Source organism: Xyrauchen texanus, chromosome 42, assembly GCF_025860055.1.
Source record: "Xyrauchen texanus isolate HMW12.3.18 chromosome 42, RBS_HiC_50CHRs, whole genome shotgun sequence".
Taxonomy (NCBI): Eukaryota; Metazoa; Chordata; class Actinopteri; order Cypriniformes; family Catostomidae; genus Xyrauchen; species Xyrauchen texanus.
The window spans coordinates 22,239,605-22,252,504 of NC_068317.1; the positions used below are offsets into that span (position 1 = coordinate 22,239,605).

The 12,900-nt window shown below is 34.6% G+C and overlaps 1 protein-coding gene across 1 annotated transcript; it reads right to left on the reverse strand.

Annotated features, from left to right (window-relative positions):
• Nucleotides 1-3,088: 3,088 nt before the first annotated feature.
• Nucleotides 3,089-4,004, reverse strand: LOC127635016 (probable G-protein coupled receptor 141). Its single transcript, XM_052114818.1, has one exon. The coding sequence runs from the start codon at nt 4,001-4,003 to the stop codon at nt 3,089-3,091; it is 915 nt and encodes a 304-aa protein (XP_051970778.1). The 5' UTR covers nt 4,004.
• Nucleotides 4,005-12,900: the final 8,896 nt, after the last annotated feature.

Sequence of the window (12,900 nt, forward strand, 5' to 3'; positions counted from 1 at the left end):
TGAGAACAATAATTTGCCTTTATTTACTGAATTTCCCTCTCAAGTCATATTTAAATGTTATGTTTAATATGCATTTAAACTATACTAAGAGAATAATAAGAAGGGTGGGAGGGGTGGCTATCATAATATCCTAAGATAGTTAAATTTTTACTTTACTCCAACAAACTGTTTTAAATGAGGAAGTGCTCAAAACATTCACATGATCACAGTTTTGAAAGGTAAGGCCATCTTAATTCATGCCATCTATTTTTAAACATTGTTTTATTGCACCTCATGCAATCCCTAAAAGCTCCAATGACAGATATTGGCTAGTTTAAATCCTTTTAAAGCATACACTCTTTATTACTAAATACATTTTCTGTCAAATAAATTCAAGGTCAAAAAACAATTACTTGACAAATAAAATATAACAGGGTTGGGAAAGACTTTCAGTATAAGGTAATGCATTCGTAATTATACAAAAGTGCCATTTATCTGAAATGTATTTAAAACCAACTGTTAATATTTAAAGACTAAAACAAACTTGACCAAAATTCAAATAAAGATGGTACAGTAATAATGTGGCTTTTTTGTTTTTTTTTACATTGAATGTGAAATGATAATAATAAAGAGAGGGGTAATGTTATTGAGAGAACATAACAATGTTGGAATTATGACATTGGCACAAAACAGCACATTTAAAAAAAAACTTTTTGAACAACATTGACTATGAAATATATAATTTATTAAACCTAACTCTCAACCAAATAAACAAAATATTCATCAAAATACTGACAAATTTCAAATTTGTATTTAATTTAATACAAACTCTGTTTGTGCTCAAATGAACATATTAGAAAATAATACAAAGCTTTCGCTTTCACAAAAAGCCTTAACTTTCACAAAAGTTAAACACCTTTTTAATTAACTGGGGTAAATTAGCCTTTTATTCATCAATAAAGAATGAGCGAATAACAGATAACCTTTTATGGAATGTTGACGTCATAATGCTCGCTGATTAAATGGAGCACTTCAAATCCATCAACATGCGCAGTTGTAACGAGTTTAAAACTACCTAACCAGGTTAAAGGCAGACATTAAAAATACGGTTCAGTAGGCTAAATGTGTATTTTCACACAAGAAATGCATCGTGTTGCCTGTGCAAGGATTCAATCAGTATAGCAGCTTAAAACAACACACGAGAAAGCTAAGTCTTCAAATAAATAAAATAAAAAATAGCATTTATGTTTATAAATAGGCTATGAAGGATTAACTATAAAATACATAATCATGTATAGGCTATGTAACAGACGTTTTGTGTTTTCACTCAAGTAAAACTACATATAAACAACGGCTTACCGCCTGATGGCCCAAATATTTCAGAAATATATTTTTTACCCTTCGGTCTCTGATCGTTCTTCATATTGCCGAGAGAGGGCGCCAAATATTTATTTATGCTTTCTTTTTACCTTGTTTTTACTTTTCTCTCTCTCTCTCTCTCTCTCTCTCTCTCTCTCTCCCCAACCAAGCAACCAAGGATCAATTACATTTACATTTATTCATTTAGCAGACGCTTTTATCTAAAACGATTTACAAATGAGGAGAACAATATAAACGATTCATCCAACAAAAGGAGCAACAATATTATAAGTGCTGTAATACAAGTCTCACATTGCTTAGAGCAGTAGGACTACACAAAGCAATGTTTTTTTTAGAAGGGTTAGAATTACCACGCCTAATCCCCAAGATGTCAAAAATCGGTTGGTTTCCTTTCTTGTGACGTTTTGAATGCATTAACATAGATTATTCGTTTGATCTTATGTGTATAGATTATTACCTAAAATGATGAAAATTGTAAATCCTTGAATAACTAGAAATCCCATTCTTGAGACATGTACACAAGCTCTCTAGAGCAGCAACGCAACATTATATACGCCTAACATTCCTAAAGAACATACACAGTTGTAATGTTGTGTAGACAAAATATGTTTACTTTGAAATGGACCCTTTAAATACAATGTCTACTGTCACTCTAGTTCAAAAGCGTATTAAGCATGTGAAGACAATATGGCTGACCCCAAAATATTGTTACTATTGTTAATACTGTACTGACAAACATCATTAATTAATATGGGACATTCAGAGTAACATGAACATCTTTGTTTTAATAAATGTATAGGAATATTCTGAGTTTAATACAAGTTAAACTCAAACGACAGCATTTGTGACAATGTTGATTACCAAAAAACTTAATTTCGACTTGTCTCTCCTTTTCTTAAAAAAAACATTAAAAATAAAGGTTACAGTAAAGCACTAGCACTTGCGATATATTTATATATATATAAGGAGGGAGGAGTAATTTATATTGAACACAGAATATTCCTTTAACGTTGCTTTTTTGATTTGAACAAAAAGATGTTACCCAATGAATCACATTTTACTGTAGGCCTACCTCACATTTACATTTGCAAACTCGATCTTCAACGGAAATTCAATGCAAAATGTTTGAATAAGTGCTAGGAACACTGCAGGTTGAAAGTTTGCCACTACTAAAATGTTTTACTTTAATATATATATATTGCCGAGAGAGCAAATATGGAATATGCCCTCTTGGACTCACACTGACACCTAATGGTGTGAATGCAGAATTATTCAAACCGAATAGTTTCAGTTACCGATGTCTTTGCAGAAATCTACTATTTACAGTCAGCCATGATTAATTCAGTTCATGAGAGAAAGTGTCCAACAACAGGGTGGTAACTGATATGAAATGGGTAGTATTCGGCTGGTCATGTGTTTCTAACATGACAGCCTGATGAGGAGATCCTCTCCATGTAAAACAAAACAGCTTTTATAGGTTACTGATGTGACTGGAGTCTTCATCTCAGGTGAGTGCTGATGATTTTATACACGTTTCAAAATTACTATTCAGTTCTGTCGAGGTAAAACTTTTAAATGAAGAAAAAATTACTGAGTGCACCTTCATGGGTTAAGGTTACCCTAAACCGAACAAAGCTTTTGGTTGCCATCCGTTGTTACTCCCATTCACTTATATTATGACACGAACAGCTCTTCTATAAAGAAGACTTGTCGTCAATAACAAAGGGCTTCAGGTCCTGCAGTGCACATGGCACAACCCTTTACCCGTGAACGTCAGCATGTCAAAACAGGTAAGAGCCGTAATGGCTAGGAACACCTCGTTTATATCTTGGAGCGTTTCAATGCATTTCATGTAGAAAGGCCGAAACAGATGATATGGCACCAGGCAGGTAAGCATGATGAGTACAAAGCAGAGGTTCTTCATTTGGACCCTAAAGTCCTGCTGGGAGCGACTGGCGGGTCCGTACTTGAGTATAATTGAGAGCAGAATGAACGCCTGGATGCAGGCCTGAATGCACGACACAACAACAATAACAATAGACACAATCATGTTCAGAATGTAGATATGATTGTCCTCTAACACCTCCCCATATTTGAAGCACTGGTTTTGTGTTGTGGTCAAATTATCTCCACCCATCTTGCCGTAATGAGACACCACGGCGGGCAGCATGATGGGCAACAGCACGGACCATACGAGGGCACTCGCGCACATCGCATGTAGCCGCCGGTCGAACTCTGTCCGCTGAGTCTTCTTGTAAAAATGCAAGAAACGGATGGTAAGAATGATGGTGTAGATAATAAACACCATATACATGTGGATGTGGATCATGGCACTGACTACTTTACAGAAACCGGGTGACAGGCCCCAGTCATTGTACGCATAATAGTAGATTCTGAATGGCACAGTGAGCAGGAATAGAAAGTGTGCCACCATCAGGTTGAGAAAGGCGATGGTAGTTATCGAGCGAATGTTGCTTTTTAATAATTTTGTCATGAGGGTTAAGCCTGTGGTGCCCACCAGAAGCACAAGAGCATAGATGGTGATCAAGGCAATCCTGTATGGCGGGAAGATCTTGGGAGATGATGCATTATTTACGGCCGTCTCCGTATAGCTGTTCTGTGCCACTGTTGCGGTGTCCATCATGGTCCCTGTAGTGAAAAGGCATACTGTAAGTCAATGACAGGTGTGATGAAGTAATTTAAAATGATATGCACAATATTTTAATTGATTTGCCATTTTAGTTAAAGCAGTAGATCGCACGAAAATGAAAATTCTCTCATTATTCATTTTAGGTTCAAGGTGAAATTGTCTTGCAGGGACATGCACAGACATTTTCAGACATTTCACTTTTAAAAATTGAAGAGCATATGTACTTATAAGAGCCCATTATTATCCCGTTTGTTACCTAATTTCAAACATAATTTTAAAAGAACATACATATTACACAAGATGAATGGCTCCTCATTACCAAGGTTATGTCAGTGTAGCTAGTCTTACATAATAGTAATAAAAATAACAAATGATAGTATTTATGAAAAAATAAACACTAGCTGAAACACATCTTGAAACTTTAACTACAACTGCCCCTTTTGATATAAAATGAGGTCTAATAGATTCTACCTTAAGATTATTTACATAAGAAACTATAAAAGTTACTCATGTAAAATCGCGAAACAATTTTGTAAAGGTGATGATGGGTGATGATTTTTGAGTGAACAGCACAGTGTTACTCTTTTCCTCCTCAATGCTGTTTGGCATGTCAGGGCTGCTACAGTTTGAGAGGTTCAACTTAACTTCCTCTGCAACGCTTTAAACTAGAAAAGGCTCACTAGAATTGAAATTGGTCACATCAGATTTTAGGTCTCCTCTCCGAAATATCGAGGGAAGCCTGGTTGTTGCACACGTGCATCAAAGAGCAGATCAGATCATGATCGTGAGCTGGTTCCGTTACACTTGTGCGAAAGTGCAGATGAGAAGCCTTTAGCTGATTACAAGTTTATCATTAAATCTGCCTTGGCAGGCCTAAATAGGCTATCACTTGGGCGACCGCCGAAATATCTTCAATGGGAGAACCATGGCATTGTTCTTTCTCTGCTGTCCGCGACCCAGTACGAATAGACCTGCTACACACCAGTTGAGAAACACTGCTTTAACTCACACGCACACTCAATTATGTCAGACCCCCTAGCATGTGCAGGTGAGATTCTCTGTCGGGATGCATTTTTTTCTCAAAACCGTAGATAAGCAAATGTACATGGTATAATAACCTTCAATTTTCATACCATGGTATACTTGAAACCGGTAATAGCTGCAACCCTACTTTAGACAGAGTATAGTCTACTGATTAACAAGTTGTTTTTAGCATTGACCGGACAAATGACAATCAACTTTTCTGATGCGTGGTATGACAAATTAAAACCCATGACATTACTACTTCTTTCAATGTAACAGATTCTCACTTTTTTTTTTTTTCTTTTTCTCTTCCTCTAGCTTTCCTTTCCTTTCAATATGCCCAGATGGGTAAATTAGCTTCATGGTCCATCATTTAATTGCGCTAAAAACATTTTTTGTATATCATATTGTTTGAGCTCTGTAGGCCTTTATGATGTGAGTAAATGGGTGCCATCAGGCTTCTGGCTATATTTGATGTTCCAAAAGGCACACACTATTCAAAAGTTTTGGGTCATTTAACTGAAAATTTTCTCATGAGCTTAAAAACCTTTTGGTCTGAAGGTGTATGCTTAAATGTTTTAAATTAGTTTTGTAGACAAAACTATAATAGTGCAAACATATTAAATCATTTCATTACAAAACTATAATTGTATTTAATTATTATTTTTTTAAAATAGACGACTTGGAATAATAAAGATAAGCAGCCAGCAAGTGCCCAGCATATTGATGGGAACTCCATCAAAACTGGTTAAAAAGCATCCCGGGATGATACCTCAAGAAGATGGTTGAGAAAATGTCAAGAGTACATTTCGCAAATTCTAGGCAAAGGGTGAATACTTTGATGATGATAAAATATAACACAGTTTGTATTCATTTTGGATTCTTTATTTTTTTTTTGTCACAACATAATTCCCATAATTCCTTTTGTTATTCCATAGTTTTGATGACTTCACTATTACTGTAAAATGGGAATAAGTTTTAATAATAATACGTTTTATTTATATAAAACTCAAGAACACTTTACACTCCATATATATTTAACAGAAGTTACAATCTTACAAAATAATAATAATAATAAAGAATGAGTAAGTGACCCCAAACTTTTGAACGGCAGTGTATTCAGGCAGCATTAAAGTAAAATTGACTCCAGTTGACCGGTTAATGTTTTCTGTAGCAAATCGATAGGTTGGTGTAAGAAACAACTTGATAACTTTATTAACTTTAAAATAAAATCGCTTCCTGCCAGCAGTTGACGCATCAATGATGTAAGCGCTATGGCGCGTTCACGGTAGAAGTCAGAAGCGCGCGCTTTGTATATAGAGCAGGGGTCGGGAACCTTTTTTCACTAAGGAGCCAATTTTTAAATTTTGGTTGATGCATTTTTTAGAAAGAGTCAAACCACAAAAGAATAATTTACTATTTTCAAAAACAATGTTTTTCAATAAAATAAAATGTTTATATTGCCCATATACTCAAAAACAAACAAATATGCAAATATTAATAGGTAACACATTGCAATGTGGAATTGAGTACGTGTTTGTGCGGGTCTCCATAAAATTACTTCATTTTACTTCATGAAACATGTATCTTCCCTTTTGGCCTGGGCAATATGTAAAAAAAATGTTTAATGATAATCGCATTTAAAATATCAATATCCAATTATATGGTCAATCTCCACGATCTGTGAATACTTTTTGCTTTATTGATTTTTTTTTAAAAATGTAATTAATTTATTTAAACTAAAAAAACTTGAACAAAAAGACATTTCTAAATTCAAATGGCACTTTGAACGAAACGAAAAAGCAATACAAATAACAAAGTGATAAAACAAATCTTATATATAACCACCTCCCCAAACCCAAACATTTACCTTCTCCAAACATTTGCCATCACACAAGTATCAGTATGCGGCAACAGGTGAAAATGACTAGCATAGAACTTAAGAACTAAAGACAATAATAAATGTAAAGATAATAATAATAATCATCATAACAAATAAGCCTAAAATATTCTTGTGTTCCCAAAAAATGTGTTTGAATTCCGTTTTGCTAATACAGTTAATGCTGTCTAAAGAAAAGAAACTCAATTTTAGGTTGAAGGTGAACGTGTCTTGTATTACCTTATCATTTAATCGCTTTCGTCTTTGTTTATTTAATACAGATGTATATATTACTGAACCTACAGATTTGTGTTCACAAGTGTAAGAGCGAACTAAACTCGCAGTACCTCACGAGATGATCAGAGATCATATGCAGCATTCTCATAGATTACATTATACTTGCAAACAGTTTTCAGTTGAATGAAACAGAGAAAAAGACGTCAATGCTCGTGTCTGATTCACTGTTTGTTCAGAGGCATGTAACAGGACCCTGTCTAGTGGAGCAAGCACATGTAAAGAGTTATCACTCCTTTTTCTTTATTTCATTCGACTGAAAACTGTTTGCACAAATAATATAATCTATGAGAATGCTGCACGTGATCTCCGATCTTACACATCGTGAACGCTATATATATATATATTCCTGTTTGCGCACAGTTTCCCTGTCAAACAAATATATTTATTGAATAAAAAATCGAAATATCAGGTCGGAAGATGAGACTTTGTTGATTTCCGATGCCCTCCCTCTCTCTCTCCCCACATCTGCGTGCAACAGTGCAGCACACATCAGCACATCAGACACACAGACAGGCAGGCAGCAGCCCCTCCCAGCTCCTACAGTTGTGTTTTTCTTGGCTTGTGTGGAGGTGAGTGATGATGAACAAAAGACTAAGCTACCAGTGTCTCGACATTACATCTAATTAGCCAAAAGCCAAATATAGTTAACTTGTGTCTTGCTAACATGCATGTCTCATGAGCTACTTGCTAATGTAATAAGTTAGTTAAAGTTTAGTTAAGGCAATAAATCATGGCCATACAGGCTAATGTAGTGTACTTAATGGAGACACTACAGGCAAATTCAGTCAAAGTTGTCTAATAACGTCATCACAATTGCCACATTGATATGCAAATTAGGCATGAACTAATTAAAATGCGCTAATTTGCATACATGGAATAGTTAAGTTTTCCAATAACACCAAAATAATTAAAATGATTTCTTGCCTTGTGCAAAAGAAACAAATTATCAGTGAAACTATGTCCCTCGCTTTGGTGCAGTCATTTATTCTAAATATATACTTGAAACTAGTAGCATAGAAAACATGCACATTGTGGTATAGTTTCCTTTGCTGCTGCCTGCTCTTGTGATAAACCTAGTGACTACTAAAGAAGACCATGATCTCTGTGTGAACTGACTATTTTGTAGAAAGCTGTTGAGTACGAAACAATTGCGTGAGTGTGAGGAAATTCAAATAAATTCAGAGTTGTGTTAATATATTTAACGTTTTGTTTAAAAAAAACTATTTTTAAAATACATAATTATGAGAAGTGCCCTTTTTTTCCCACTTAAGCCCATGACCCTGAAAATGTCTGCGCATGTCCCTGCAAGACACATTCACCTTGAACCTAAAATGTTGTTATATTTTCTTTTCTTTAGGCAACATAAACTGTTACCAAAATGCAATACATATTCACAGTACCACCGCTCCCTACAAGTAGACTATGCAGTCTGCGTAGGGCACCAACTCCCTAGGGCACTGGCTTACTCACATTATACGTTATTCAAGGACCCGAAAGCAGTTGCGGAATACAGATGATCGCTTCACGCTCATATCACGCAAAATACCTCAAAAGGCAATAATAACTTTTGGAATTATTTTATTGAAATAGTAAAGATAAATATGCTGTTGTATGATCTATTAAGAACAAAGTGTCTGAAACATTCTTTGTTACAAGAATAAAATGGTGTTCTTTTATTAACCATGAGACAATCTCTTCTTATCTATGTGAGCTGTAATAAGCTCTCAGTAGATGACGGTAATTCACTATTTTAGTTTGTGATCTGCCATTACAAAAGAAGAAGAGGACGCTGCCAGATCATCTGAAGTTAAGGAAGGCTGTTAGTTATAATCTGACCAATATGATGTAGCATTTGGACATGAACAAAGTTACTTAAAAGGACTGGAAAAGTTACACTGTTTTAAAAGCAGCTGAGCTACTGTCAAGCTACTGAAAAATGTAGTTAAGCTAGTGGTGTCGCTACATGTAGTTAGCTACTCCCCAACAGTGCAAATTACATTTTACAGCCTGTATTCTGTAATCTGTAGTGAAATACATTTCAAAAGTAACTCTCCCAACCCTGGTCATGGCAATGAAGTTGTAAAATGGATATAATTTTACACACAAAATTTAAGTCATTTTAACACATATTTTCAAGTCTTTAACAGTATTTACTTTAACGTTTACAGAATGGCCCTATTTACTTCCATTGTAAGTGACTCACTGTAACCCAGTATTATTAAGAAATGTAACTTAATTTTTGTGGTAATTAACGTTATGCCACAAATTATGTCAGTTGAGCTTAACTTGTATTGAATACATTCCTTTAACTACAAGTTAACGTGAAGTAACAATGAGCAACAGCAATCTTTTACAGCATCTTGCTGAATGTTAAATTTCAACAAATGCAACTTTACATTTGAAAACTGTATTAGTACATATTAACATTGAACTAACATGAACTTACAATAATTGTATTTTTATAAATCACCAATAACTAAGATTAATACATGCTGTAAAATATATTACTTGTTAGTTTATAATGCCTAATGCATTTAATTATGTTAAAAGAACCTTACTGTAAAGTGTTACCAATCTTTGCTTCTGAGAGAATGCTATTATTTATTTGTGTTTGTTGCCTTCAATATATTGGCTTTAAGCTTTCTTTTTAACACAATGCATTCAATTCAGAACATTTGTAATCTTTAGCTAAATTAGTAGCCAAATGATACAGTTATAAGACAGATAAACTACATACCTTCCAAACAAAGCAGATGTCAAAGCTGACTGATCAGATGAGGAAGTTTAGTACATGTGTTTTTTGCATCTGGTCCACACTCATTCGGCAACCACTATTTTAGCAAATTGAGTGTGCAAAGAGACCAGGCAGCTGGGCGTTTCATGATTCACTCACTGTTGCACATTTAACACTTCAGTTTTGGTGGTCAACCTCAAACAGAATGCAAAGAATCACATTCCCATCTATAGGTTTTCAAACGAGATGATAATAATGCAAAATCAGAGCCATTTCTTTTCTCCTCAGCAGGGATTGTGGTATTAAAATATCTCCTTATTAGTCAGAACAGGTGTAGATTTAAACTGATAAGACAGCAAGGTTCGGGGGTTTCTGATTTTGTGCAATTTGTTTGACAGCTGAAGGGGAGGATGTGATGTCACATAAACTATTATTTGACTGTTTTTTGGCAGACACATTCTAATCAAAGCAACTTACACATAAAGTAAAATCCAGTAATACAGTTTATTATCAATAACAAGATTTTCTTTATATATTTTTTTTTTACCTTTATTTAACCAGGAAATAAAATGTCCTCTTTTACAAGAGGGTCTTGGCCAAGACAGGCAGAACACCCAGGTAAAACAAAAAACATTTAAACGTAAAACGAATAAATTAATTACATATACAAAATGTACACATATTAAGTCTACATGATGTTTTTATAACATTCCACACAGATTGTAATATATTCTTTTTAATATATTTGCACTACCATTTAACTAGTGGTACCAGTGTCAGAAATTATCAGTTTTATGTAGAGGTCAAATTTGCCCCAGTAATTCATTTTTAGGGGAATTTATATTTAGGGGATTTGTATATGACTGAACAAATCAACATCAAAAACAAATGTAGCTGTAAATAATACATGATTTTATAATCAACCTAATTAACACTGCTGGTATCCACCTTTTTCCTGACTTCTCCATGGGTGGTGCCATTGCGGTGAGAGACTTCCTCTCGGATGCTCCACTTCCGCTTAGTTGTTGTTATCAGCTTGACTAACGTTACTGGTGATGGTGAGCAGCTAAGGGTCTGGATAATGATGCGCTGTTATAGGGTGTTATAACAACTACAGGTGGCTTAAAAACTACTGGAAAATGAATGTCACAATGATAAGCCCCCACAAAACTGCCAATGCTGAAACATTCAAAGTCGAACCAGATTTAACATGAGAGGTTGCTTTAAACTAATTCTTTGTCACTTGTCACAACATTGACAGATACGTCCAAATACTGTCCGTCATTTTGGAAGATAAAAAATCTGAAAAGCACTTAAACCAAGCTTTTTTTGTTATTATTATTAATCATCTTTACAAGGTTCATATCTCATGTTGTGCTGTGAGTGAATGTGGTAGAGACAGAGTTGTTATCAGAAGAGCGTGTGAGAAGGCGGCACTTGTTAATGCAGAAATAATCCAAAGTTATGTGCCTCAAATCACAAAATGTTTAAATGGAACCTATTATGACCATACGTACCATTTTCATGGATGTTTCTTATTTTTTTGAACCTTAAAAAGTGACCAGTCAAGATTTCTAGATTCCCTAAATGTCCAAGATTTGGCTGTTTTCATATTGAACTGATTGTGTACTTATCTATTCAGGGATTGCCGTCGAAACTGAATGTCCACACGCGACCTTTAGTGAGCAATGGATTTACGTTAAGTAAACACAGACTGTCAACTCGCTTTTGACTGTTGTTAGTGATATTTCAGTGCTTGGTAATGGGAATAAGCTGCAAAGCGGAAGTCTGTAGCATCCGCATTGGAAGAACACGCTAAGCATAATGGGTAATTTCGCTGCCTGTGAAAAAGGTGGATACATTCTTACACTAAACTACTTAGAATATAACACAATTTAAAATATCTCAGAGATTTTTTCCCTAAGCCCTGGTTAATTCATGACCCTGAATTGTACATGTTTTAGAACTAACTGTCATGGTGCAGAATTTATGGTGCTTACAGTGATCAGGATTTAGGTCATTGTTTTCGATAATAATAGAAACTAGATTTTGTGCAGAACAAAATATGAACCTTAAACCGATTTTAATAAAAGTTCATAACACTCTGTATAATGTAAATGTTTATTGTAAATAAATAACTGTCAAAGAAAAATTAAATACATTTTATAAAACAGCATGTTTACCATAACACCATCTGTAAAATTAATCCAAGTTGAAATCAGCAGCTGACATGTCAGAGTAGTAACAATCCACACCTTTGTCATAAAACAGCAATACAGAACATACACGGAGTCATAAAGTATTTTCCCTTTACCGGTGTCTGTCTGTAAAACTAAAAAAAATTATTATATTTTTTTCACACAGCAGATGCAATCTCCTTCCCATTAAATACAAAGTCAGTAGTCTTGACTAATATTGATATTAAGAAACAGGAAGATGTCTTGGCCACACACTGAGCATCAGTCATATCTTTGTGCTTTAAAATGTTACCTTGTAAACTTTAGAAGGACAGTGTTTGGGTGGGGGATGCCCCCAGGTAAGCCATTCTTTTCCATCCAATGAGGATCCTCTTGGAGGTTAAGATATGGGTCATGACACTCAGCAACATTGAAAAGATGGTCATGGACATTATGATGACATCATTGGAATGGTCCCACACATGTGCAAACAAAAACTGAGCATCTATTTTTTAAATGATTATCAAACACCATTAAACAAGTACAAATATCAAACACCAGTACAAATGTATATCCTAGTGAACAGAATAGAAGTATAATTCATTGGTTAACCCACCTAGTACCTATGTCAAGTCAGCTTCCAAAATCTTTTACTAAGAAAATGAAGTGCTGGAGAAAAAGCAATAGAAAAAGTTAAATACAATTTCCTTTTTGTTTTTCATTATTAAAAAAAAATTAAATAAATCTGGAACTATAATCAAAGATTCAATATTTGCCATTA